Below are 27,471 nucleotides of genomic sequence, written 5' to 3'. Positions count from 1 at the left end.
TTCTCCGAATGCTTGCACGTGACTCTTTTCAGCCAATGAGAGAAGCGGAGCGGAGCTGGAGTGGGAGTGAGATGGAGAGGAAGAGAAGAGAGAGAGAAGAGAGAGATTTCGCCGCCTCTAGGGTTACATTTCATGCCAGGTGTGTTTACTGTCCTCCACTCACTGCCGACTTTTCTCCCCATTGACTTGCATTGGGTTTCGTGTTTCACAACTTTTCCCTACAGTCGGCTGATTTCGTTCGACTCGACTTTTGAGAAAGTGGGGTTTCATGAAACCCGACTCGACCCTAAAAAGGCAAAGTCGCTCATCTCTAGACCGTATTCATATCTGTGATGGAGGCTGCGCGCAGTAATATACGGGCGCTATATATCATACAATTCTGAACGCCATGACGGTAATCTGTCAGACGTTAGTCTGTGCTCACACCGGCTGCCATGTTGCTGTTTTACCTCAATGACAAAAAATAAAGCATGGCCACAAGTCGTCCCTACAGTAGTGGATAGGAGAGAAAACATCACACTTGTGTTTACTACTAGAACAACATGTAATCGCAATGTCGGAAAACTGCGGAACTCCAAGAGAAACCGCTGACCAGAAAGTGAGAAAAAGCCGCACTGTTTATAAAGCCGGCGGCGCTGTGTGTGGACAGGTAACAGACGGCAGGCTGCAGTCACCGCAGGAGCCAGGTACCAGGCCGCCCCGTGTCACTGCCCCGCCCCGGTCACTGGTGGGTGCGGCCTATGCTAATGAGCCGTACCTCAGGAATGAGGCCAGTCCTCCTCTGCTGTTAGTCATTTCCTCTGAGTGGCCGCTGCATTACACGCGTGTCTGGCTCCGGAGTCGCTCCACTTTCCTCACAGCCAGGAGAAGAGGTGAGTGCCAGTGCCTCAGACACAATGGAGTCTGCCTCACATTCCAGGGAGAGCCTACCTGGCTGGTGTGGGGGCCATTAGTCAGGGAGCTGCAGAACCTCTTTGTGTGTGGACTGATGGGGAGACATGTCTGTCCTCTGTCACAGTTCTGGGCTACTATTAGTCCAGATGATTTGTGTTGTCACCTGTGTTCTCTTTTCTTCTGCCTATATAGCGACAACCTATTCCGCAGCGCTGTACAGAGACTGTGATCACCACTGACCCGAGTTGCGATATTCACCTGTACCTGCCCTAACATGGACGGTGTGCTAGATGAGGGTCCCTGTATGTGCACCCTAAGTGGTGATGTAGCAGAGCTGGGTGGACTTGTTGTCGCTCTCCTGCCCAATGTGACATATGGCGGGTACAGACGTGCCTTCCTAGGTATCTGGCACGATGACCTTGGCATCCAGCAGCCAACGTGCTGTCGCATCTGCGCTGTTGGCTCTAATGATTCTGAGGTTCTGTGCCTCCCTGCAAACTCTGCTGTACTAGGCTGCCAGCTCCAGTTTCCCTCATTAAAGGGGTTCTCCCTCATTGCATGTGCCATAAATCTGATAAATGGGGGTCCCATCCTCTGCCATCTTGTCTCTAGCAATGGCCACTAATAGGATAGGCGACGGCTCGGGTGTGCTTGCTGTTTGTGACTTATATTGCCCAGTGAAGGTGGGCTAGTGTGATGCTGCCTCTGGCTTGTAGAATGGGTCAGGGGACCCCTGATCTCCCAGATTAGGAACCCCACCTATCAGACACTTATGGCATATGTAATTGACATTAAAAAGCTTCTTCTTTGCAAAGAAGTGATCTATTCTTGGGATAGGTAATAGCTTCATGATCAATAGGGGTCTGACCACTGGGACCCGCCTCAATCCACAGATCTTATCCCTGTTATAATGGAATCGTGTGCTCGTCCTGCACTGCATTCATTCTCTATGGGGCTGGTGAGCGCTGCTGGTCACTTTCTCTGGCAAGCCCCGTGGAGAATGAATGGCGCAGGAGTTGGGCATTCGAAGTGCCACGCCATTTTGTAAAAGGGTTAAAAGAGCCTTGTCTTGGATACAAATTCCCCAGGTCCCGGCGATCCAATCTCCACAGATCAGCCACCGATCACCTATTCTGTGGGTAGCTGATATTTTGTTTTAACCCAACAACCCCTTTACTGATGAATATCATTGTGTCACTATACCACTTTTACCTCCAGGGACTCTGCAATGAAAATTTTTATAGATCTCAAAGACAAGCAGCAGTAGTGAGTCGGATTTGTACAGCCAGGTGTATATTCTCATAGAAAGCCCTATACAAAGCTTCTTAATATTAACAAACGGGCAATCCCTGCATGTGTTTTCGTTGTCGAATATCCGCGAGACATGCAGCCACGTGGACTCGAACATACTTTTCGAGCACGCTGATGACACTTGGTTAGCACCCGAGCATGCACTGATAACACCTTATCCCAGCACATTCGCTCATCATAGTCCTCCTTACTACATAGAGAAGGAAAAGAAAGGGTGTAGACGTTGGCACTGCGTCTCCAGCATAAGCAGCCTGATGTGCCAGATGCTGGAAAAGTTTGAAGGTAATTGTAGGACTGAGTCATGTTGTAGATGTTGTATGCCCACAGGGGGAGCTCTTCGTAATGGAACTAAATGCTAAAGTCACTGCTCTTGCTGCCAAGACAATCACTTTAATGCTTTATTTCTTTTTCTTCTCTGTTGCTACTGACAAGTATAAACCAATCTGACAAGGATGACTAAGACAATTTCACAAAATGATCACACAGTAACTGTCCCATCCATAATAACCTCTGGTGGATGTGCCAATATCCGGGGTTCAGAGACGCAGCTCTGGCTGTTCTGCACTGAGAGGTTATTTCATGTAAATATTTGTAAGGTTTGTTTGTAATCTGATATAAATCTATTATTTCCTTTTTATTTTTTTATAGAGGTGACCTAAGTGTGATATCATCGTATGGCTGATTGAGGAAGAGTAACTTTTTTTTTTTTCTAGTTTCTTATGTCTATATCGGTTAACAATCCGTTTCCTCTCTTGTATATAACCTGTAGCTTTCAGGTCTATGGGCAGGAAATTGGCTGGCGCAGGAAGTGTATGTGGCCCTGTCTGTAATGTTTATCTCCACAGCACAAGTGGAGGAGTTGTGAGAGCTCGTTCCTCCAGGAGACAGAATGTATAATCCAAGCCATGTGTTCTAGCTCAATATTTGTATCATTACAGTATGTGGAGTTTTGTGTTAGAAACAAATGGACTACAGAACATAAGATTGTTATATCCGAAAAAACAAGTCCTTTTGGGGAGCGGAAACCTCAGACTCAAGGTTGGCTTACTGTATCGGTGTGGGTGAACACATCCATTACATGATTAGACATTTACAAGTTACGTTCAGCAGATCAGAAGACCATCCACCTTTTGTGGTCCCTGGATGTCAAGTTTTGGATGAACTGGTCAGAGGTAATGTCTTGTTTTAATGTATCTGAGGAAGGAGTTGGATCCACTCCGAAACGCGTAATACAAAAAAGAAAATCTCTTCATCTACCTGACTTTGGACATCTATCACTCACAGGCAGCCTCCAAAATATCTTGTTTTTTTTATCCCCGATTGTCAAACGTTAATTTCAATTCCAGCAGTATATATATGCGTACGACCAGCGGTAGCAGCTGTCTCTAGTGGACTTGCGCATCCTCTCCAGTGCTGTGACTGCTATGTTCAGGCTGCAGCTGTCTCTAGTGGACTCGTGCATCCTCTCCAGTGCTGTGACTGCTATGTTCAGGCTGCAGCTGTCTCTAGTGGACTCACGCATCCTCTCCAGTGCTGTGACTATGTTCAGGTCGCAGTTGCAGCTGTCTCTAGTGGACTCGCGCATCCTCTCCAGTGCTGTGACTGCTATGTTCAGGTCGCAGCTGCAGCTGTCTCTAGTGGACTCGCGCATCCTCTCCAGTGCTGTGACTGCTATGTTCAGGTCGCAGCTGTCTCTAGTGGACTCGCGCATCCTCTCCAGTGCTGTGCCTGCTATGTTCAGGTAGCAGCTGTCTCTAGTGGACTTGCGCATCTTCTCCAGTGCTGTGCCTGCTATGTTCAGGTAGCAGCTGTCTCTAGTGGACTCGCGCATCTTCTCCAGTGCTGTGACAGCTGCAACCTGAACATAGCAGTCTCTAGTGGACTCGCGCATCCTCTCCAGTGCTGTGACTGCTATGTTCAGGTTGCAGCTGTCTCTAGTGGATTCGCGCATCCTCTCCAGTGCTGTGACTGCTATGTTCAGGTCGCAGCTGCAGCTGTCTCTAGTGGACTCGCGCATCCTCTCCAGTGCTGTGACTGCTATGTTCAGGTCGCAGCTGTCTCTAGTGGACTCGCGCATCCTCTCCAGTGCTGTGCCTGCTATGTTCAGGTAGCAGCTGTCTCTAGTGGACTTGCGCATCTTCTCCAGTGCTGTGCCTGCTATGTTCAGGTAGCAGCTGTCTCTAGTGGACTCGCGCATCTTCTCCAGTGCTGTGACTGCTATGTTCAGGTCGCATCTGTAGCTGTCTCTAGTGGACTCACGCATCCTCTCCAGTGCTATGACTGCTATGTTCAGGTCGCAGCTGTCTCTAGTGGACTCACGCATCCTCTCCAGTGCTATGACTGCTATGTTCAGGTCGCAGCTGTTTCTAGTGGACTTGCGCATCTTCTCCAGTGCTGTGCCTGCTATGTTCAGGTAGCAGCTGTCTCTAGTGGACTCGCGCATCTTCTCCAGTGCTGTGACTGCTATGTTCAGGTCGCAGCTGCAGCTGTCTCTAGTGGACTCACGCATCCTCTCCAGTGCTATGACTGCTATGTTCAGGTCGCAGCTGTCTCTAGTGGACTCACGCATCCTCTCCAGTGCTATGACTGCTATGTTCAGGTCGCAGCTGTTTCTAGTGGACTTGCGCATCTTCTCCAGTGCTGTGACTGCTATGCACAGGTCGCAGCTGTCTCTAGTGTACTCACGCATCCTCTCCAGTGCTGTGACTGCTATGCACAGGTTGCAGCTGTTTCTAGTGGACTTGCGCATCCTCTCCAGTGCTGTGACTATGTTCAGGTCGCAGCTTCAGCTGTCTCTAGTGGACTCACGCATCCTCTCCAGTGCTATGACTGCTATGTTCAGGTCGCAGCTGTCTCTAGTGGACTCACGCATCCTCTCTATTTTTGTTTTACTATTTATTCTTCTGGCATTTTCCACTCAAAAGATGCCTTGTACTTTACAATACAGGTCAATAAAAAAGTTCAGAAGACACCCAGATGTTTTTTGGTTTCTTCATTATTCTATAGAGTAAAAAAAAAAAATTGACTGGAAAACAAAAGTAAAAAATACGAGAAAAACCTTCTGGAGAAAAAAAAACGATCATGAGAATGCTGGGAGCAGACGTACCAGTGACTTGCCTGCACAGTAGGAACATGAAGCCCATGCCCAGAGAAGGGTGAAATACTGAAGAGGAACGACTGCACTGGGACCGCGCAGGCGCGAGATTGCAGGCTGAAAACCCAACGTCACAGACACAGTGACACTGTGGGAGTGGGATGCGATTCACAGGATAATGAAGTATGGAGGTAGAGGTAGCCCTACCTGGAATAACTCATTTACATAAACTGATAAAAGATGATTTCTCAATAACACATTTGAGACATACAGCAAAGACTTTTTTCTGCAGTTTATGACCTATATACCCATAGTTTACATAGCTCAAAAGTGGTTACAGATTCCCTTTAAAAGATGTCCTGTGCACATACCCTTTTAGTAACTTCCTCTGGAGGTCTTTTTTTTCACACCGTGCGTATTTGCTGCGGAAAATTCTGAAACTGTGGGATTGTCATCTCTGTTAAAACATACTACTGTATTTGGCTTTCTCTGGCATTCTTATAGAAGTTAAATGGAGCGTAGGTTGAGCATGCGCACCTCCTCTCCGTTTAAGATGCCTGTTCCTGGAATCGCTGGCTGTCCCACAGTTGGACATCTAGTGTTCAGTAATTTATCCACTATTTGATGGATAGGGAATAACTCTAAGGGGAGTGTGTCACCAAGCTTTTCTAGCCTAGTCTAAGGGCAGTATAATGTAGGGGCAGATGTCATGTTGACCCCGAGATTCATGAGTTCCGTTTATCCCCACCACTGATTGGCAGCTTTCTGTGTACACTGTGCATAGGCAGATGGATGCCAATCAGTGATATGGACATTGTTATACAGAGCTCAACATTCAGAGAACTAAGGGTATGTGCACACGCTGCGGATTCCGCTGCGATTCCGCAGCGGTTTTGGCCGCTGCGGACCCGCAGCAGTTTTAGCTGTGGTGTACAGTACCATTCAAATGAATGGTAAAAAAAAAACGCTGTGTAGACGTTGCGGAAAAATCCGCGCGGATTTGCTGCGATTTTGAAACCGCAGAAACAATTGACATGTCAATTCTTCGGAATCCGCAGCAGGATCCTATCTCCACCATTGTGGAGATGGTGAATCCGCAGGACCAAACCGCAGATAATCCGCAGGTCTTTTGACCTGCGGTTTATCTGCGTTTTTTTGCAAAATCCGTGCGGATTGATCCGCAGCGTCTGCACACACCCTTATAGACCTGCAGCAGATAAAACAGTGGGGGGTTTTTGGGTGGGGGTGGGTTAATAAAACTATAGCAAGAAGTCAAGGATCTTTGGGATCGGGTTCTCTAGAATTGGGGTCTTTGTTCCTGCACTATGATACAGATAAGGCTGCAAAAATCTTGTGACAAATTCTCTTTTAGGGTGGTATATATTTGGGCAACTGGAACATTAATTCAAATTAACACCATTAATTCTGTGATTCTTTAGTGTTAAAACTTTCCCGTTCCTTATGTATGAAACGGGAATATGCACTGCAAAATACAGAATAGTATAAGGGCTCTTTATCTGCTCCCTTGTTTTTCATGATATGGGAAAGGTGATAAAGCAAGGAAGTGGATTATAGCTGACTAGAGAATTACATGGAGGAAACGTCATGACATCCATTATTTGCATTGTCCCATTTCCTTGTCAGTCAGGACTAATGTTTTTTCAGTGATGTCCTGTGCTTTTCTCAGCAGTTCTATACATGGCTTGTGTCAGCATCCAGGCCACCCAGGTATATTATAACGAGGTCAACCAGATCCCAGCATGGCCTCCATAGTATTGCCAGTATTTCATTGTGTGGCAGTCTGTTTTAGGTATTTAGTGAAAGTAAATATTTCTCTTCTCCATGAAATAACAATGCTTTACTTAGTCCGCATTGCGCCATTCCACTATCATTCTTCCTAGTAATTAATAAACAAGTTGACAACCGAGTTATTCCGTTCCTCTTGTCCATAGTCTGTTGCTTGCACACTCTATAGATTGCCATATCATGTCAGTCCAACCAACTAACTATTTGGTGTGCATGGGGCTCATGAGACACTTCTGCAATGGCAAATGTCAGGGAAAAGAATAATCAGGCTTGTTGGATTTCGCCATGAGTGATGATCTGGTGTTAGAGGAGTCTGGCAGTGACTTGTCTCCTTAACATCGGTTGGGATTAAAGAAAAAAAAAAACAAAAACTCTCCTTTCTAATGTTCTTCTGTGCCCAAAGTGATGCCTAATATAAGAACATACAAAAATGGGTGCACAGCCTAGGTAGCCACTACAGGGTGCTGCATCATGTATCAAAGAGCATGACATGAGGGAGAAAAAAGAAATGTACATATGATGCACACACCTAAAACCAGCTTTTATTGGTGTACAAGTATGTGTATACCAAAAGGTAGACATAATACATCATCTTTTATAATTATTGCTAGCAATGGCACATAGAATTAGTATAAGCCATGCATATAAAGGACACCATATAATACTCCATATAATCCTAAGGGATAAAGAAATGGTATGCTGTATGCCACGCCAGTGAGAGCAAGGCATACTCGAGATGAGCTAAAGAAAGATTGAAATCTACTATTAGGCCGGAGTTGCACTACCGTATAACACAGCCAAGTGCCAGGGGCGGGCTGGGCCGGGTGGCAGGAGGGCATATGCCCCCCGGGCCTGTGCCTAAGCAGCACAGCTGCACAGGGCCGCAGGAGGACCTGCAATGATTTTAATACATAGCGCACCTGTAGTGCGCTGTCATGTCATCCCGCCCGACATGCAGGCTGGGGAATGGGGCTGTACATGATGGAGGGGGTAAGTGGGGCTGTACATGATGGAAGGGGGAATGGGGCTGTACATGATGGAGGGGGGTGTGGGGCTGTACATGATGGCTGGGGGGTAAGGGGGACTGCACATGAATTGAATGGATAAGGGGGACTGCACATGAATTGAATGGATAAGGGGGACTGCACATGAATTGAATGGATAAGGGGGACTGCACATGATGAAGTGGGGGGGTAAGGGGGACTGCACATGATGAAGTGGGGGGGTAAGGGGGACTGCACATGATGAAGTGGGGGGGTAAGGGGGACTGCACATGATGAAGTGGGGGGTAAGGGGGACTGCACATGATGAAGTGGGGGGTAAGGGGGACTGCACATGATGAAGTGGAAGGGGGATAGGGGGCTGCAAATGATGAAGGGGCACTGCAGATGAAGTGAGGGGGTAATAGTGGACTGCAATGGATGAAGTAAGGGGACTTCAAATTAAAGTGGGGGGACTGCAAATGATGAAGTGGGGGAAGTACGGGGACTGCAAATGATAAATTCAGTGTTAGGGACGGGGCACAGCAATTTAATTGAAGGTGGGGGTGAGGAGAGAAAATGATGAATTGAAGGTGTGGCTGGGGAGAGCAAATGATGATCTATGGGGAGAACAAATAATGAATTTTGAGAGTGGGGGAGTAAATGATGTATTGAATGTGGGGTAGAGCACTTGATAATGAATAGAGGGTGGGAGAGAAAGACATGACAATGAATTGAGGCGGGAGGGGCATGTAAATATAATGAATCGGGGTTAGAGCAGGAGGTACATAGTGGGGGGCCTTGAGAATGAAGTGTCTGGTAATGAATTGGGGGAAAGAGTACAGGTGCTAATTAATTTATATATTAAATGGTGAAAGTGGCATTTATAGTTAGTGGGTGCACAGTGGTGGATTATAATTTTATATTTGGAATGGTGGGTTGCATAATAACCAATTATATGTTGATTGTGGTTGCACCTCTGTATTCAGATGTGTAGTGTAGAAGAAAGGGAAAAAGTGGGGAATGTGCTCTGGAAGTGGTGCTCTAGGTAACTGTGCTATTTTATGCAGACACGAGTCCTGGCTGGAAGAACTGATGGTGGTCTGTGCTGGATGAAAAAGAAAAGCAAAGATGAAGGACTTCAGCTTGAGATGTCACTGGTGAGTCAGTGTGTTACCTGTACACTGACATTATACACTGTATACTATATACAGAGCTCATGTGTATGTCACTGGCAGTGGTGATCACTGTATTACTTGTACACTGACACTATATACTATATACAGCAGTCCTGTGCATAATGTCACTGGTGATCGCTGTATTACCTGTACACTGACACTACAAACAGCTCCTGTGTATAATGTCACTGGTGATGCCTGTATTACCTGTACACTTACACTATATACAGAGCTCCTGTGTATAATGTCACTGGTGATCACTGTATATAGCATATTAGCATATAGTGTACAGGTAATACAGGCATCACCAGTGACATTATACACAGGAGCTCTGTATATAGTATATAGTGTACAGGTAATACAGAGCTCCTGTGTATAATGTCACTGGTGATGCCTGGATTACCTGTACACTTACACTATACACAGAGCTCCTGTGTATAATGTCACTGGTGATCCCTGTATTACCTGTACACTGACAGTAAATACAGAGTTCCTGTATATAATGGCACTTAGTATTGTGGATTTTTTTTAATTAATGATCAGTATTGTAGTATTCAGTCACTATGTGGTGGTAATATTTGGTCTGGCCAAGGTGTTGTGGTATTTCTTCCTTGTATGTGGTATTACTCGGTCACTATGTGGTGGTAATATGTGGTCTGGTCATGGTGTGACGATGTTTGTCCCTTGTATGTGGTATTAATGGTTGTTTAAAAAAAATGTAAATGTATGTGACTCATTCCCTTAAAGAAAAATACCTAAATATATATTTTTAATAGTGTAGAGTAGGGCCCGGCCGAAAGAGTCTACCGTGTCGTGGTATCGGCTTAAAAATTATTTTGGCCAGAACAAAAGCAGCTGGTTGTGAATGTGATCTGGTGTTTCATGGGAACTGTTAATATCTGATTGGTGAGGATGTGGTGGTGAAGTTGAGTTTTTCCAAGAGTGGGCGGTGGGACTGTGCATTCTCAAGGGAACCCAAAAATTTTGCCAGTATGGGGCCCAGAAATTCCTAGTGGAAGGCTTGCTCTGTCTCATAAGCTGCAGACCGCAGCTTCCTGAGACTTCAGTGTGCTCACGCAGGCATATCTCATGACGCTCTGCGGACCGGAAGAGAAAATGGAGGCTGCAATGCCGGGCATCAGGATGAGGTGAGTACAAACTTCATTATTTTTAATATGGAGAACTGGGGCCATCCTACTATATATATGGGGATAACTGGGACTGTCATACAATATATATATAGAGAGAGAGAGAACTGGGGCCATAATACTATATGTGATGAGAAATGGGGCCATCATACTAGATATGTGGGGAGAACTTGGGCCATCATACTAGATATGTGGGGAGAACTTGGGCCATCGCACTATATTTATGGTGGGGACAACAAAATCCCATAAATGTATGGCAATATGGAGACAGGGAACAACCCCGCTCCAACACCATATGCACAAGCTCAAAAACTAGTATAAATACCAGGAGAAGCAAAAGAGCACGCAGTTATTTTAATATAAAAATATCAAAATCTTTTTATTAAATACCAATAGTACAAAAACACATACAGAAGAAGTGCTCATGAATAAGTGTGGACAACAAATCCTATGAAAAATACCCCTCAACCTCCCCAAGATCATATCACCGGCAAGTGGCACGAATAGGAGTATAACACATGTCCTGTCTCATATTGAAGTGCCATATTGGCATCCACAGGCTAAATCCCTATAAATCAATGGCCAAATAAAGTGCAAACGCTGCCTGTTATGGTACACTTGTACTGTGCCCTTATAAGAAAAAATGCCCCAAAGACCGCCAAGAAAACAGGACCAGCAACTTACCAGGGAGGGGAAGGAGAGGAGTGCCCAGCATTGGAACCCCCGATGCGCGTTTCGCGACGTCCCCCGCCGCTTTATCAAGGAGGAGATAGTTGTAAGAGTCCCAGTAGGGCCTTAAAATAGCCCTTGAACCCAGTCACTTGACTGGTGTCCAACAATCACATGGCGCATGCGCCGTGGCGTCTGCAGGTCCTGCACTGCAGTCCGGCGTCAAGCACACGCGCCGGGTAAGGGCGGAGTACACTGTGCATACAGGCGCCGGCCACAGCGCGGAGCCGCAGACAGCATGGCGATGCGCGCGGCCATGTGAAAATGGTGGCTCATAAGGGCATCTACACATAACCCAGAATCAAAAGGCTATACACAGGCTATGATCACATAAGATTAACCTTAAATCGCCATGTTAGGCCATGCGTGGGTAGGGATATAAGCCGCCTAAATAAGCATGATGCAATAAATGTGCATTAGAACAATAGATGTAATATAGATCGCCTCAATAAGCATATAACAATACAATGGGTATATATTAAAATAATAAATACATCGGATAAGTAAATGGTTAACTCCATAAAACATATGCCACTAATACGGCAGCCTGTATCCCCACATACAAGTAAAGCATAAATATATTAACAATTAGCCAGATATGTAGTGGGTTTCACGGAGATGCTTGATTGTAGCAGTTGGTATATCAGATCCACAGTACAAGACTAGTTCAAGGCCAGACAAGGACTCGCTGGATAAAGACTGAAAACATAAAAGATGAATAAGACCAGTAAATAACAGATAAAAACAAAGAAAAATTAAAAAACATCCGCTGCTGAGCAGCATAGGAAATGTGAGGTCGTGCGGAAACAATAAAAAGGAGAAAAAAGGGGAATATCAAAGTATACTGTATATCCTCCCCTGTCAAAACATGAGAGGAAGCAAGGAAATATTGTAATAAGCCAGGGAGAGGATTTTTAATGTCAGCTCGCATAGGGGTCTATAGGAATGGAGTGAAGCTTAAAAACTCAGAGACCTCTAGGGCTAACGGTGTCCAACTCAACAATCCATTTCACCTTCATCTGCCTGAGGACTTTTTTATAGTCGCCACCCCTTATACCCATATGCAGTACATCGATCTCCCTAATTTGTAACATTCCCACATTGCAATTATGATATGCCCGGAAATGTCGGGAGATGGTTTTGAGGTCATTAGGGTCAGACATGGTCCTGGCTGCCCCAATGTCCCGCACATGTTCACGTACTCGCAACCTCAGCTCCCTGGTGGTGAGACCAACATAAATTTTAGGGCACGTACGTATAACATTGGACGCGCCACATGATATTCGTTGTTGGATCTTAAATTCCCTCATACAATCCGAGGAGCTGAAGGTGGAGCAGCGCAGGACATTGGCACAAGCCAGGCAGTGTCCACAAGAAAAAGATCCACTAATTGGACCATTGGACCCAAAAAATTTTTTGGAGTAGGCACATAGTGGCTCCGTACCAGAAGATCGCTCAAATTTTTCGAGCGATGTGGCGTCATGGTTGGGGACCACCCCAGGACGGGCCTCAGGGATGAATCTGTCTCCAAAACAGACCAGTGATTTTGTAAGATGGCGCGCATATTGCGCCATTCGTGGGTGTACGTAGAGATGAACCGTATAGGTCCATCTCTATTCTGTGCACCACCCTTTTTATTAGATTGGAGAAGGCCACTGTGCGGGGTACATCTTGCCCTGTTAGAGCCCCTCTTCACACACCTACGGCTGTACCCCCTCTTTAAAAAACGATCACTAAGGTCGTGGGCTTGTCTCTCGAAACGATCATCGGTAGAGCAGATGCGCCGCATGCGGAGAAACTGTCCGACCGGGATGGCCCTCACCGTGGCTGGATCATGGGCCGATGATGCATGTAACAAAGAATTTACGGAGGTGGGTATCCTGAAAACGTCCGTCTGGATACGGCGATGCGTGTCGACCTCCTGGTGGACGTCCAAGAAATCCACACTCCTGTCGTCTTACCTGTATGTCAGACGAATATTATAATTGTTATCATTCATAGACCTCATGAAATCATCGAGCTGGTCGACAGTACCATCCCACAAAAATAAAATGTCTTCTGGTACGGAGCCACTATGTGCCTACTCCAAAAAATTTTTTGGGGTCCAATGGTCCGATTAGTGGATCTTTTTCTTGTGGACACTGCCTTGCTTGCGCCAATGTCCTGCGCTGCTCCACCTTCAGCTCATCAGATGGTATGAGGGAATTTAAGATCCAACAACGGATATCATGTGGCACGTCCAATGTTATATATTATGCCACATGTCCGTGCCCTAAAATTTATGTTGGTCTCACTACCAGGGAGCTGAGGGTGCGAGTACGTGAACATGTGCGGGACATTGGGGCAGCCAGGACCGTGTCTGACCCTAATGACCTCAAAACCATCCCCCGACACTTCCGGGCATATCATAATTTCAATTCGGGAATGTTACAAATTAGGGAGATCGATGTACTGTATAAGGGGTGGCGACTATAAAAAAAGTCCTCGGGCAGATGGAGGTGAAATGGATTGTCGGGTTGGACACCATGAGCCCTAGAGGTCTCAATGAGTTTTTAAGCTTCACCCCATTCCTATAGACCCCTATGCGAGCTGACATTAAAAATCCTCTCCATGGCTTATTACAATATTTCCTTGCTTCCTCTCATGTTTTGACAGGGGAGGATATACAGTATACTTTGATATTCCCCTTTTTTCTCCTTTTTATTGTTTCCGCATGACCTCATATTTCCTATGCTGCTCAGCAGCGGATGTTTTTTAATTTTTCTTTGTTTTTATCTGTTATTTACTGGTCTTATTTATCTTTTATGTTTTCAGTCTTTATCCAGCGAGTCCTTGTCTGGCCTTGAACTAGTCTTGTACTGTGGATCTGATATACCAACTGCTACAATCAAGCATCTCTGTGAAACCCACTACACATCTGGCTAATTGTTAATATATCTATGCTTTACTTGTATGTGGGGATACAGGCTGCCATATTAGTGGCATATTTGAATTTGGGATGTTTTTTGGAGTTAACCATTTGCTTATCCGATGTATTTATTATTTTAGTATATACCCATTGTATTGTTATATGCTTATTGAGGCGATCTATATTACATCTGTTGTTCTAATGCACATTTATTGCATCATGCTTATTTAGGCGGCTTATATCCCTACCCACGCATGGCCTAACATGGCGATTTAAGGTTAATCTTATGTGATCATAGCCTGTGTATAGCCTTTAGATTCTGGGTTATGTGTAGATGCCCTTATGAGCCACCATTTTCACATGGCCGCGCGCATCGCCATGCTGTCTGTGGCTCCGCTGTGGCCGGCATCTGTATGCAGAGTGTACTTCGCCCTTACCCGGCGCGTGCGCACTGTGCTTGACGCCGGACTGCAGTGCAGGACCTGCAGACGCCATGGCACTTGCGGCGCATGAGCCAATGTGATTGTTGGACACCGGTCATGTGAATGGGTTCAAGGGCTATTTTAAGGCCCTACTGGGACTCTTACAACTATCTCCACCTTGATAAAGCGGCGGGGGATGTTGCAAAACGCGCGTCGGGGGTTCCAACGCTGGGCTCTCCTCCCCTTCCCCTCCCTGGTAAGTTGCTGGTCCTGTTTTCTTGGCGGTCTTTGGGGCATTTTTTCTTATGGTACTCTTGTACTGTGCCCTTATAGCAGGCAGCGTTTGCACTTTATTTGGCCATTGATTTATAGGGATTTAGCCTGTGGATGCCAATATGGCACTTCAATATGAGACAGGACATGTGTTATACTCCTATTCCTGCCACCTGCCGGTGATTTGATCTTGGGGAGGTTGAGGGGTGTTTTTCATAGGATTTGTTGTCCACACTTATTCATGAGCACTTCTTTTGTATGTGTTTTTTTTATTAAATACCAATAGTACAAAGATTTTGATATTTTTATATTAAAATGACTGCATGCTCTTTTGCTTCTCCTGGTATTTATATTTGTGGTGAGAACTGGGGCCATCGCACTGTACAGTTATGGCCAAAAGTATTGACACCCCTGCAATTTTGTCAGATAATACTCAGATTGTTCCTGAAAATGATTGCAATCACAAATTCTTTGGTATTATCTTAATTTAATTTGTCTTAAATGAAAAAACACAAAAGAGAATGAAACAAAAAGCAAAACATTGATCATTTCACACAAAACCCCCAAAAAAGGGCCAGCAAAAAGTATTGGCACCCTCAGCCTAATACTTGGTTGCACAACCTTTAGCGAAAATAACTGCGACCAACCGCTTCCGGTAACCATCAATGAGTTTCTTACAATGCTCTGCTGGAATTTTAGACCATTCTTCTTTGGCAAACTGCTCCAGGTCCCTGATATTTGAAGGGTGCCTTCTCCAAACTGCCATTTTTAGATATCTCCACAGGTATTCTATGGGATTCAGGTCTGGACTTATTGCTGGCCACCTTAGAAGTCTCCAGTGCTTTCTCTCAAACCATTTTTTGAAGTGTGTTTGGGTCATTGTCCTGCTGGAAGACCCATGACCTCTGAGGGAGACCCAGATTTCTCACACTGGGCCCTACATTATGCTGCAAAATTTGTTGGTAGTCTTCAGACTTCATAATGCCATGCACACGGTCAAGAAGTCCAGTGTCAGAGGCAGCAAAGCAACCCCAAAACATCAGGGAACCTCCGCCATGTTTGACTGTAGGGACCGTGTTTTTTTTTTTTTTTTTTTCTCCTGTAAACTCTGCTGATGCATTTGCCCAAAAAGCTCTACTCTTGTCTCATCTGACCAGAGAACATTCTTCCAAAACATTTTAGGCTTTTTCAGGTAAGTTTTGGCAAACTCCAGCCTGGCTTTTTTATGTCTTGGGGTAAGAAGTGGAGTCTTCCTGGGTCTCCTACCATACAGTCCCTTTTCATTCAGATGCCGACGGATAGTACGGGTTGACACTGTTGTACCCTCGACTGCAGGGCAGCTTGAACTTGTTTGGATGTTAGTCGAGGTTCTTTATCCAACGTCCGCACAATCTTGCGTTGAAATCTCTTGTCAATTTTTCTTTTCCGTCCACATCTAGGGAGGTTAGCCACAGTGCCATGGGCTTTAAACTTCTTGATGACACTGCGCACGGTAGACACAGGAACATTCAGATCTTTGGAGATGGACTTGTAACCTTGAGATTGCTCATGCTTCTTCACAATTTGGTTTCTCAAGTCCTCAGACAGTTCTTTGGTCTTCTTTCTTTTCTCCATGCTCAATGTGGTATACACAAGGACACAGGACAGAGATTGAGTCAACTTTAATCCATGTCAACTGGCTGCAAGTGTGATTTAGTTATTGCCAACACCTGTTAGGTGCCACAGGTAAGTTATAGGTGCTGTTAATTACACAAATTAGAGAAGCATCACATGATTTTTCGAACAGTGCCAATACTTTTGTCCATCCTCTTTTTTTATGTTTGGTGTGGAATTATATCCAATTTGGCTTTAGGACAATTCTTTTTGTGTTTTTTCACTTAAGACAAATTAAATGAAGATAATACCAAAGAATTTGTGTTTGCAATCATTTTCAGGAAGAAACTGAGTATTATCTGACAAAATTGTAGGGGTGTCAATACTTTTGGCCACAACTGTATATATCTCATATCTCTGTGGTAAGCTCTGTTCTGCTCCCATATTTCTGGGGTAAACTCAGTTCTGCTCCAAATCTCTGTAAGCTCGGTTCTCCTTCCTTATCTTTGTAGTAAGCTGGGTTCTGCTTCCATACCGCTGTAGTAAGCTCGGTTCTGCTCCCATATCTCTGTAGTATTCTCCGTTCTGATCCGTATCTCTGGAGTAATCTCAGTTCTGCTCCCATATCTCTGTAGTAAGCTCTGTTCTGCTCCCATATTTCTGTAGTAAGCTTGGTTCTGCTCCCATATCTCTGGAGCAAGCTCGGTTCTGTTCCCATATCTCTGGAGCAAGCTCGGTTCTGTTCCCAAATCTCTGGAGTAAGCTCCGTTCTGCTCCCAAACCTTTGGCATAAGCTCTATTTTGTTCCCATATCTCTGGAGTAAGCTCCATTCTGCTCCCAAATCTTTGGAGTAAGGCTGGTTTCACACTTGCGTTTTTTGCGCTGTTTTTTAGTGCAAAAAACATGCGTTTTTCCACTATACTTTAACATGGGTGCGCGTAGGTGCAAATACACATGCGTTTGTACGCGTTTGTATGCACATGCGTTTTTTTTGTAGTGTGCGCTCGGGCGCACAAAATGCATCCTGTTGCATTTTTTGTGCATCCGACTTGCCCCCAAAAATACGTTTTTTTTACAGCAAAACACCCATTATAGTCTAAGGGTTATGCGCAAAAAAAGCCTGCGTTTTTTAAAAAAAGCACCAAAACCGGCACACAAACGCATGATGCGTTTTTTTCATGCGTTTGTGTGCGCAAAAAACGCACTGCAAAAAAACGCAAGTGTGCAAGTGCTCCCATATTTCTGTAGTAAGCTCTGTTCTGCTCCCATATCTCTGCAGTAAGCTCTGTTCTGCTCCCATATTTCTGTAGTAAGCTCTGTTCTGCTCCCATATTTCTGTAGTAAGCTCTGTTCTGCTCCCATATCTCTGTAGTAAGCTGTGTTCTGCTCCCATATCTCTGTAGTAAGCTGTGTTCTGCTCCCATATCTCTGTAGTAAGCTGTGTTCTGCTCCCATATCTCTGTAGTAAGCTCTGTTCTGCTCCCATATCTCTGTAGTAAGCTCTGTTCTGCTCCCATATCTCTGTAGTAAGCTCTGTTCTGCTCCCATATCTCTGTAGTAAGCTCTGTTCTGTTCCCATATCTCTGTAGTAAGCTGTGTTCTGCTCCCATATCTCTGCAGTAAGCTGTGTTCTGTTCCCATATCTCTGTAGTAAGCTCGGTTCTGCTCCCATATCTCTGCAGTAAGCTGTGTTCTGTTCCCATATCTCTGTAGTAAGCTCGGTTTTGCTCCCATATCTATGCAGCAAGCTCCTTACTGTTCCCAAATCTATGTGCCATCCTAGTTTTAAATCCTGTTATCTTTGCTGCTTTAATGCAATGGCCAGAGATAAGAAGCCAGCGCAACTCGAGGGCCACTGCCTTGTGAGTGCCAGCCAGCCCCTGCCAAGTGCTATGCAATAAAGCCTCACATAGCACTCGGCCCAGTGTTACACTATGGGGCAGCTCAGATCTACGATTGTTCTCTCATGCCGAATTGGTATGAGAGATCAGTTGCAGCAAGACTCTGCTCACTCACACCCATACAAGTCTATGGGTGTGAGTGAAACATGGACTGCACCCGGCTATCACCCGAGTGCAGTGCGATATACTCCGGCAGCAGAGGAGATGGAGAAATTACTTTCTCCGTCTCCTCCACAGCTGTTCGCTGACACTCAGCTCACGATTGTAGCAGAGCTGGACCGAGTGTCATTAGTATATGGTGTGACTCCAGCCTTAGGTACAGCATGTAGAGCAATGCAGTAAATCTCAAATAATGTAATTAATAGTATTCTCAAATGGATGTAGCCAGATGTATCCAGTTATCCAACAATACACAAACAAAAAAGTGAACAGTAGGTATATCAAGATGCTTATAAGGTTATCGCCATATATGAAAAACGCTCATAGACTATTGCTAGCCAAAGCTGTAATAGCTAAAGTGCCTAGTTCCCGATGCTAACCAAAGTCTGCTTAGGAACAGAAAACATGTAGAGCGTCATCAGAGAAGGTGCTGCACCTACAGCGATATGCGTGGGGTGTCTGGGCTACAGGAGCCATGGGTGACATGTTTTCTGTTGCAAAAGTGTGCACATCACTAGTGTATTTCTTTTTTTTTTTCTCCCTCATGTTAAAGTAATGTCTATATGTGACCATGTGTCAAGATGACAGGCAGTGCTCATGGACAGATGGGAACCGAGCCATAATTGCTACAGTAGTGTCAGAAATGGAAAAGTGAATTTGTGGACTTGATGTGGATTACCTACTTGTCCACAGCGAGGATTTGCACACTAAGATTTAATTATACATTTTTATTTCACTATTGAGATCCACACTGAAAGTCTGCAGCATAGACATCCTGTGTGGACATACACTTAGTTGTCAATTTAGGCTAGTGCTTCACGGCAACCTTGGCTGCGACACATGTCATGTGGCCAAAGTTTGCTCGCTGTTGCTACTGCTGCTTTGCAGCATGATGGAAGTCAATATGGTTGCATTATGACCACCAACAATCAAGTCTCAAGAATTCGTACTCTATCACAGGGTTCCCCAACTCCAGTTCGCCCATCAACAGATCATGTTTTCAGGATTTCCTTTGTATTGCACAGGTGATAATTGCATCAGCTGTACAATACAAAGGAAATCCTGAAAACATGATCTGTTGATGGGCCTTGAGGACTGGAATTGGGGAACCCTAAGGAAATCCTGAAAACCTGATCTGTTGGTGGGCCTTTAGGACTGGAGATGCGGAACCCTGCTCTATCAGACTTTTTGCTATTTGCCTGTTAAGGTCGCAGTAAGACCCCATTGACTTGTAATGGGATGTGATTTAGCAGCAACATTTAATGATCTTTGGCCACTAGACATGTCATATCCAAACTTGCCCTGTACCAACTGCCTTATTCATATATTTTCAGGAGAAATATGGCACAGGACATCAAAGTACTCCAGGTTTTATGAAAGCCTAACCTTTCCAAAAAACGTATAACTCCATGATTATGTGTTTTGTTTTTTGTCTAGTTTTTGATGATAAGCATGTCTTTGAGTTTCTCCAAATTCTTCTTTTAATTTCTGCCTTTTTTCTTTCAGTCTGTTTTGTGTTCACCTGTTTTTTTTTTTTTTTTTTTTTCTCCCATATGTTTGTGGTCGATTCTTCAATTGCAAATTTTAAGTCGCTAAATTGTTGTACAAATGTACTCCTGTACACCCACGAAGGTTTGTGTGGCAGAAATTTTGGGGCGAATGCTAGACTTGGGTGCAGCATTCTAACAAAGCATGACACTTTTTGCTAGAAAAAGGTGCAAAAAAAAAAGTTCAAGTAGCAACATTCAGTAACCACATTGACAAATTCCACAAGACAAAATAAGTAAAGTGACTTAAAAAAAACTATTCTCACAAATGATGAATCATGCCCTATAATTAAGTACAAAGTTTCCCCATTCCGAAAACAATCTACGGTATTTGTTTTGGGTCTGGCTGGTTTCCAGTATGGAGTCCATCATTTTACTGAACAAAAAGGGCATACCACACTACACAATTTTCCAGTATTTCTGGTTGGATCTTTGGCAGTGCCTCCCATGCAGATGTGAGCAGCTCTGCTGTGGATTCTCCTAGCGTCTGGCTCGCAGCCAGTGGTTGGGCTTCCTCTTGGCTTCAGAACCCCGAAGCTTGAATCCACTGGAACGGAAGACGTCTTGTGACCACACTGCTCAATTCTCCCCTGCCAAAGACAAATGCAGTACAGAAGGAATGAAGACCGCATCTTTTGGTTGGACAGCTGCCTTAAAACCTTGTACACTGCCACACAATATGCATCAAACAAGAAGTGGCTTATGCGATCTTTTCTGTCCGTGCAAATTTTGGAGCACTTTCCAAATATTCTCAGTTATGCCATTTTTTTTTTTTTTTTTCCTGTCTCTTGACACACACACTCTTTATTTCACGTTCCAGTGTGAGACAACATACATAAGACATGACCAAACTTGATGTGGATTCCTTTGCGTGTACAGTACTTTAGTGAACCCAAAAAGAATTTTGTCACAGCCTCAAGTGTTATAATTCACCGTACAGCAGATCGGTCAGATAATTTGAACTGTAACTTGTACAGGATTAACCTGTCCTGGAAGGAAATCACAATCTGCTGACTGTTTCCAGGTAAGGCCTGTTTCACATTTCCGCTTTTTGACGCCAGTCAAAATCCGTCAATTTTAGAAAAAAACGTATCTGCCCCTTTTTTGGCAGATCCGTTCCCCCCCCCATAGACTTGCATTAGCGGCGGATTTTGACTGACTGTTGTCCGTCTCACCCGTTTTTTGACGGATCCATTAGAATTTTAGCGGCTGCCGGGCGGAGGAAACGGACTCTGAAAGTTTTTTCAGAGCGACAGTCCGCTATTTTGGATTGCCCATGCACGGCAGATTTGCTCTGGGAGGGATTTTAACCCCGAATAGCGTTCCGGAAAAGCCGTTAAAACAAAATTCTCTCTCTCGATTGACTTGCATGGCTCAAACTCTGGCATGCTGCGATTGCCTCCCCCCCCCCCCCACCAAATGGGCACAGTCCTACAAATTGAACATGTGTGACATGTACACAGCCCCATAACAAAACATGGGGACGGAGGGTTTTTGTCAAAACAACGGATAGCACTCGTCTGATTATCGGGGTTATCTGCACGAGCCCTAAAAGCCTCACTGGCATATATAACTATAAAATGTGGACGTATGCAGCCGGACTTGATGTATATTTAGCGGCACAATGTTAGCTGTCTCATCCTATTACGTCTTACATAGACATTTCAGATCATTGTGTGTAATTTTTTTCAGTAATAACTGCTTTATACACCTATTGAGAATAGCTTGCTGCCTGTCACTTTACACAATAAGCGACAAATGAGTGTGACTCTGAATCGCCAAGTACCATAATTACCTTCTCTGAATGACATACATGAAAGCAGCATTGAGAAAGCCTAAAGGTTGTTTCATACCTGAGAGGATTAACTCGTGCGGTCAGACTTCGGTAAGACTTCCTAGAAGTGTTGGGGAAGCAGATGACATGCTTAGAGTATATTGTTGTAGTGCTGAAACATGTCGTAGGTGACGAGAGATGGCTGTGTGTGCCTGAAAGCAGACTAGGAAATAAGTTATGAGTGACACATGTAGGTAAATACACATTACTGTCTGACTCATTCCAACTTCATAGAAGCCCATTTCTGTCCTTTAGTGTCCTGTACTTTGTCACTACACCTCCACTTGGCAGCTTATAAATATACCCGACTTCTTTAGGAAATAATCAGTGAAGCCACATTTTTTCTGGCCTTCATGAGACTATTTCCCATTGAAACCCTTTACATCTGCCTCTCCCAATGGCTACTTATAGAAAGTGTTACCTGCAGAGTAATGCAATCAAATAGACAATTGCCATTTCATTAGTGTCCTGTTTCTTATTAGTAATGCATAGCAGTTATGTATCAGACTTTTGCCTCCTGCATATGGCCATATTTCAGATTTGTACAGTGTGCTTCTGTAATACAACACCTATAGACTGCTCTGGACCTATACCCTGTGCTTCCAATCCAGAAGGAGCAACACACATTTTATCTATCTTTGCCATATCAAGCAGGCATTATCCTTATTCCATTTCTTTATTATCTTTTTTGCAGATTGTTTTCCTTACTGTAAAGCCATGAAAAGAAATTTGAGTACATTCACAGTTTTTGCTGGAGTAGATCTTTAGAGAGTCTGTCACTTTTGATCTTTCCCTGAAAGCAGTTGAAACATAAGTATGCGCATGGTCATGCAGATTACATGACCAACGAGGCCACATTTTAAATTTCCTCGCATTGTCATCCCAAACACTGGGAACAGTTGTGTTTTTTTTTTGTTTTTTTTTTTAATTGTGCAATATCCCGGGCATGCTACACTAAGCACTCCCCAATATTTCCCCTCTGATGGCTGTAGCATCCAACCAGACCGCTAGAGCTTTCTCTCAAAAGCTAACCGGAGAGGTTTGGGAGTGTTCAGAGTAGAGACCTCCTAATGGACACTTGCTCTGATAGACCTAGGGGGAACTAAGCTTGGATTCCCCAGACTTGCAGCCAACATAACCATACACATATGTATGGTTCAAACTGCTTCCATTATCGCCTATGTAACTGTCTAAAGCTTTATTTTAAAGGGAATGTGTCAGCATGTTTTATATGTAATATGAGAGTAGCAAGATATTGGGGCTGAGACCCTGATTCCAGCGATGCGTCACTTACAGGACTGTGTTGTTGGTTCAATTACATCAGTGTTTTATCAGCGGTAGGTTATCACTACAGGACTAGAGGCCCTTTTACATTTAGCGATGCACCAGCGATCCGACCCGGTCAGGATCGCTGGTGCATCGCTATATGATCGCTAGTGAGCTTTCACACAGAAAGATCTCACAGCGACGCAGCGGACGATACTCACCTTTCACACACAGCGATCCTGACTTCCGCCCGCCCGCCTCCAGCGTTGCTCGTCTTACACAGCAGGAAGCGCCTGACGAGAAATGGAGCCCGCCGATCTTGCGCGATCAGCGATGGACAGCGGGGGAGCCGGTCGGAGGTAAATATCACACATAGCGATATCGCTGCTGCGTCAGAAAACCAGTGACGTTTTAGCGATATTGCTAGCGATATCGCTATGTGTAAAAACCCCCTTAGGTGTCATGTGCCTCCTAGTCGGCCGCTTTATGTAACCAGGCCCCCGACACTATTTAGCTGGTTTCTGTCAATATACAGTGTACACAGAATGCTGCCAATCAGTTTAGTGTGTCGGGATACACAGAGCTCAGTATTCTTGCACTAGATCTGCAGCAAAGAAAACCGTGATTGTGTCAAAATAGCATGTAGACCAGCAAGGGATCATTGGGATCGGGGTCACAGCTACTACATCATGCTTCTCTCAGATTGTATAGCAAAAAACCTGGTGACTGGTTTCTAGTGATGAGCGAATGTGCTCAAATAAGGTCTTATCCAAACACGCTAAAGTCCTAATAATATTAGAGTATCTTCGGCGAGCTCAATGTTCAAGTAACTGTGGCTGCATGTCTCGTGGCTGTTCAATAGCCACAACACGTGCAGGGATTTCCTAACAATCAGCAATCCCTGTATGTGTTGCAGCCAGAGCGACCCAAACATAGTATTTGAGCACATCAAATATATTCTATTAGCACACGAGCGTACTCAGATCATAGAATGTTACAGATGGAAGGGAACTCCAGGGTCATTATGCTCAATACAGGAATCATTAAACTATCGCCATTATTAAACCATCACTGTCCAGCTTCTGTTTGAGGACTTCTGTTGAAGCAGAACTCACCACCTCTCGTAGCCACTCATTGATCACCCGCGCTGTCAAAAAGTTTTTTCTAATATCTAATCTGTATCTTCTCTCTTTTCAGTTTCATCCCATTGCTTCTCATGTTTCCATGTGCAGATGAGAAGGATGATCCCTCTACACTGTGACATCTCTTCAGATATTTGTAGACCACTATTAAATCTCTTCTTAACCTTCTTTTTTTCAGGGTAAACATTCCCAGATCCTTAACGCGTTCCTTGTAGGACATGCTTTGCAGTCCACACACCATTCTGGTATCTTTTCTCTGAACTTGTTCCAGTTTTTCAGTGTTTTTTTTTTTTTTTAATGTGGTGCCCAGAACTGGACACAGTATTCCAGATGAGGCCTAACCAAGGAGGAGTAAAGGGGGATAGTTAACATGATCTAGACCACTGGTTCCCAAACTCCAGTCCTCACGGACCCCCAACAGGTCATGTTTTCAGGATATCCAAAGTGTTACACATGTGAGAGAATTCCTGATGCCTTGACGATGCTTCAATCACCTATGAAATACTAAGGAAATCCTGAAAACATGACATGTTGGGGTCCGCGAGGACTGGAGTTTGGGAACCACTGATCTACAGTAGACTGATTGTTTTAAAGGGAATCTGTCACCTCATTTTTGGCCTATAATATGCGGCCACTGCCATCAGGGGCTTATCTTCAGCATTCGGTAAAGTTGTAGATAAGCCCTGATGTAACCTGAAAGAGAAGAAAAACGAGCTAGATTATACTCACCAGGGGATCCGGTGCGGTGGGTGTCGCGGTCCGGTGCCTCCCATCTTCTAGCGATGACGTCCTCCTTCTTACTTCTGCCGTGGCTCCTGTGCAGGCGTACTTTATCTGCCCTGTTGGGGGCAGAGCAGAGTACTGCAGTGTGCAGGTGCCGGACCTCTCTGACCTTTCCCGGCGCCTGCGCACTGCAGTACTTTACTCTGCCCTCAACAGGGCATATAAAGTATGCCTGCGCAGAAGCCGCGGCAGAAGTAATGAGGAGGACGTCATCGCTAGTAGATGGGAGGCACCGGACCGCGACACCCATCGGACCAGACTGGACCCCCTGGTGAGTATAATCTAACTAGGTTTTTCTTATCTTTCAGGTTACATCGGGGCTTATCTACAGCATTACAGAATACTGTAGATAAGCCCCTGATGGTGGTGGCCGCATCTTATAGGCCAAAAATGAGGTGACAGATTCCCTTTAATTTATCCGAGAACTGTTTGCTATTATTGCTGCTGCATCACATTGTTGACTCCTGCAGTCTGTGATCTGTTAGTATACCAAAGTCTTTTTCATGCATGCTGTTGCTTAATTCTATTCCTCCTATTCTGTAGATAAAAATTTTGTTTTTCTTCCCCAGCTGTAGAATCTTGCAATTCTCCCTGTTAAATACCATTCTATTAGCCACTGCCCATTGTTCAAGCTTATTTAGATCTTTCAGAATGCTTTCTCTGTCTTTTCTAGTGTTATCTATCCCTCCAGCTTTGACTCGTCTGAAAATTTGATTAGTTTACCTTCAGTTCCCTTATCTAGATCACTTATAAAAATGTTGAACACTGGGGCCAGGACAGAGGCTTGTTGTACCCCACTTGAAACACTCTTCCAATTGTATGTGCAACCATTTATCACCACTCCTTGAGTACGATCACTGAGCCAGTTATGAATCCACAAACTGTAGCCTTGTCAATTCTATACTTGGTCATTTTTTTTTTCAATAAGGATAGTATGAGATGCTTTATCAAATGTTTTGCTTTACTGAAGTTGAGATGTACTATATCTACCACATTTCTCTGATCTACCCAGTCAGTGATTCCATCATAGAAGGAAATTAGATTAGTCTGCCATGACTTGTTTGCTACAAACCAATGCTTGCTCTACTGTATTCTTGTTCAAGTACTTACATATTTTATCATCACTACGGGTTTCCTTTATTACCTGTTATAACTAGCATCCTGGCGCATATGACTCTTTGGTTCAAGTAAATGTCATTTGTTTGCATTGAGGTTATGCTGTAACTTTAATTCATACACTCATATATTATTTTTTTTTTTTTTTAAGAAATATGAAAAGTTTCTGGAAATCTCGCAGTACATTTTGTTCTTTTATATCCGGTAAAGTGGCTTCTACTTAATATTTTACAGTCCACTTGAGTATTAATAAATGGTCTCTGAATTCACTCCAACCCTCCGTGTTTATGTCCCGAGACAGCTGATTTGGCAACCGGCACCGTGGTCCCCTGCAGAGCCAAATCCTGTGACTTGTCTCACAACCAAGCATTATTTTTGAGCAGTAATGTCAGAGTGGCACATTCCTCAGTTTGTTTAAAAAAACAAAATGCCCAGAGTTGGATTTCTAAAGTAAATAATTGTGTATTCTCATCATGATTTGTTCCAAAAAGGATGTTTTTACTGTATACCATACTTGCGGCTCTTTTTGATATGTACATGCCACGCTATTGGCATAGGAAGTTTTCACTGTTGGAGAAAGTTTCAAACATTGGAGAAATGAGGTTGATATTGCTATGAGTTTTCTGTGTACTTTTTTAAAATTTTCTTTTGCAATATTGAAATTGCCCATTTTTATTCTATGGAATTCTCAAGTGTATCACATCAGGACTGATCATTTCATGGAGTTTGAAAGATTTTTACAATAACTTTTATGTTTACGTGTATACCATTAGAACAATATGTAATAAGTGTACCCTTCTGACAAAAACCGAGCACTTGCAAATTAAGGATGTCTGAAGTTGATGGCTTTAAACAGATGGTGGTCTCCTGTGTAATGACTAGAAAAATAGCAGTAATAAATGTCTGGAGTCCCAGTAAAGGTTACTCAAGGGCAGATGTTCTTTGTGGTCTGCAAATAAAGAGCTGTGTAACCGCATCTTGTCTTAATATGGCAAAGAATCTTTTGCTATTGTTGGATCATTGTATTTTCGTCACTGCTGTTTTCCACCTCTGCTGAAACATAACTTTCGTGTGGATGATGACTTAATTTACCTAGCTACACGGTAGCGTTATAGGCTTTACAATAGCTATATAAACTCCATGGAGGTTGAGTATCAAGTTGACATAAATGGAAATAGTGTCAGATTGGCTATACACGTTAATATAAGGTGGCCAAACCCCATTTCTGCAAGATTTGCCAACAGGTATGAGGACTAACACTGTAAGATGAGGAATCACCTAGTCCTTTCTTTTACAAGAGAAGCAGATACTTATGGCCCTTTTACACTTGGAGAAAAGTGGAAAACAACCTTGTTTCTGACTATTGACCCATATATGCATGCTTGT

At 44.1% G+C, this 27,471-nt stretch overlaps 1 protein-coding gene across 2 annotated transcripts in view; it reads left to right on the top strand.

Annotated features, from left to right (window-relative positions):
- The first annotated feature begins 722 nt into the window (after positions 1-722).
- The window catches only part of FHL3 (four and a half LIM domains 3), a 108,251-nt gene continuing 81,502 nt past the window's right edge, over positions 723-27,471 (top strand). The window contains exons 1-2 of one of the 2 annotated variants that reach the window (XM_073562409.1): positions 778-872; positions 9,156-9,245. In XM_073562409.1, the coding sequence (XP_073418510.1) occupies positions 9,198-9,245 (48 nt within the window). In that variant the 5' untranslated portion in view covers positions 778-872; positions 9,156-9,197. Of the gene's footprint in view, positions 873-9,155; positions 9,246-27,471 lie in introns of both variants that reach the window. The other variant, XM_073562410.1, reaches the window with a different exon arrangement.

The sequence above is a fragment of the Dendrobates tinctorius genome, unplaced genomic scaffold (assembly GCF_039654945.1).
Source record: "Dendrobates tinctorius isolate UK_male_01 unplaced genomic scaffold, ASM3965494v1 ptg000015l, whole genome shotgun sequence".
Lineage (NCBI taxonomy): Eukaryota > Metazoa > Chordata > Amphibia > Anura > Dendrobatidae > Dendrobates > Dendrobates tinctorius.
The sequence above is the reverse complement of the archived record's forward strand: the minus strand, read 5'-3'. Positions and strand labels throughout refer to the sequence as shown.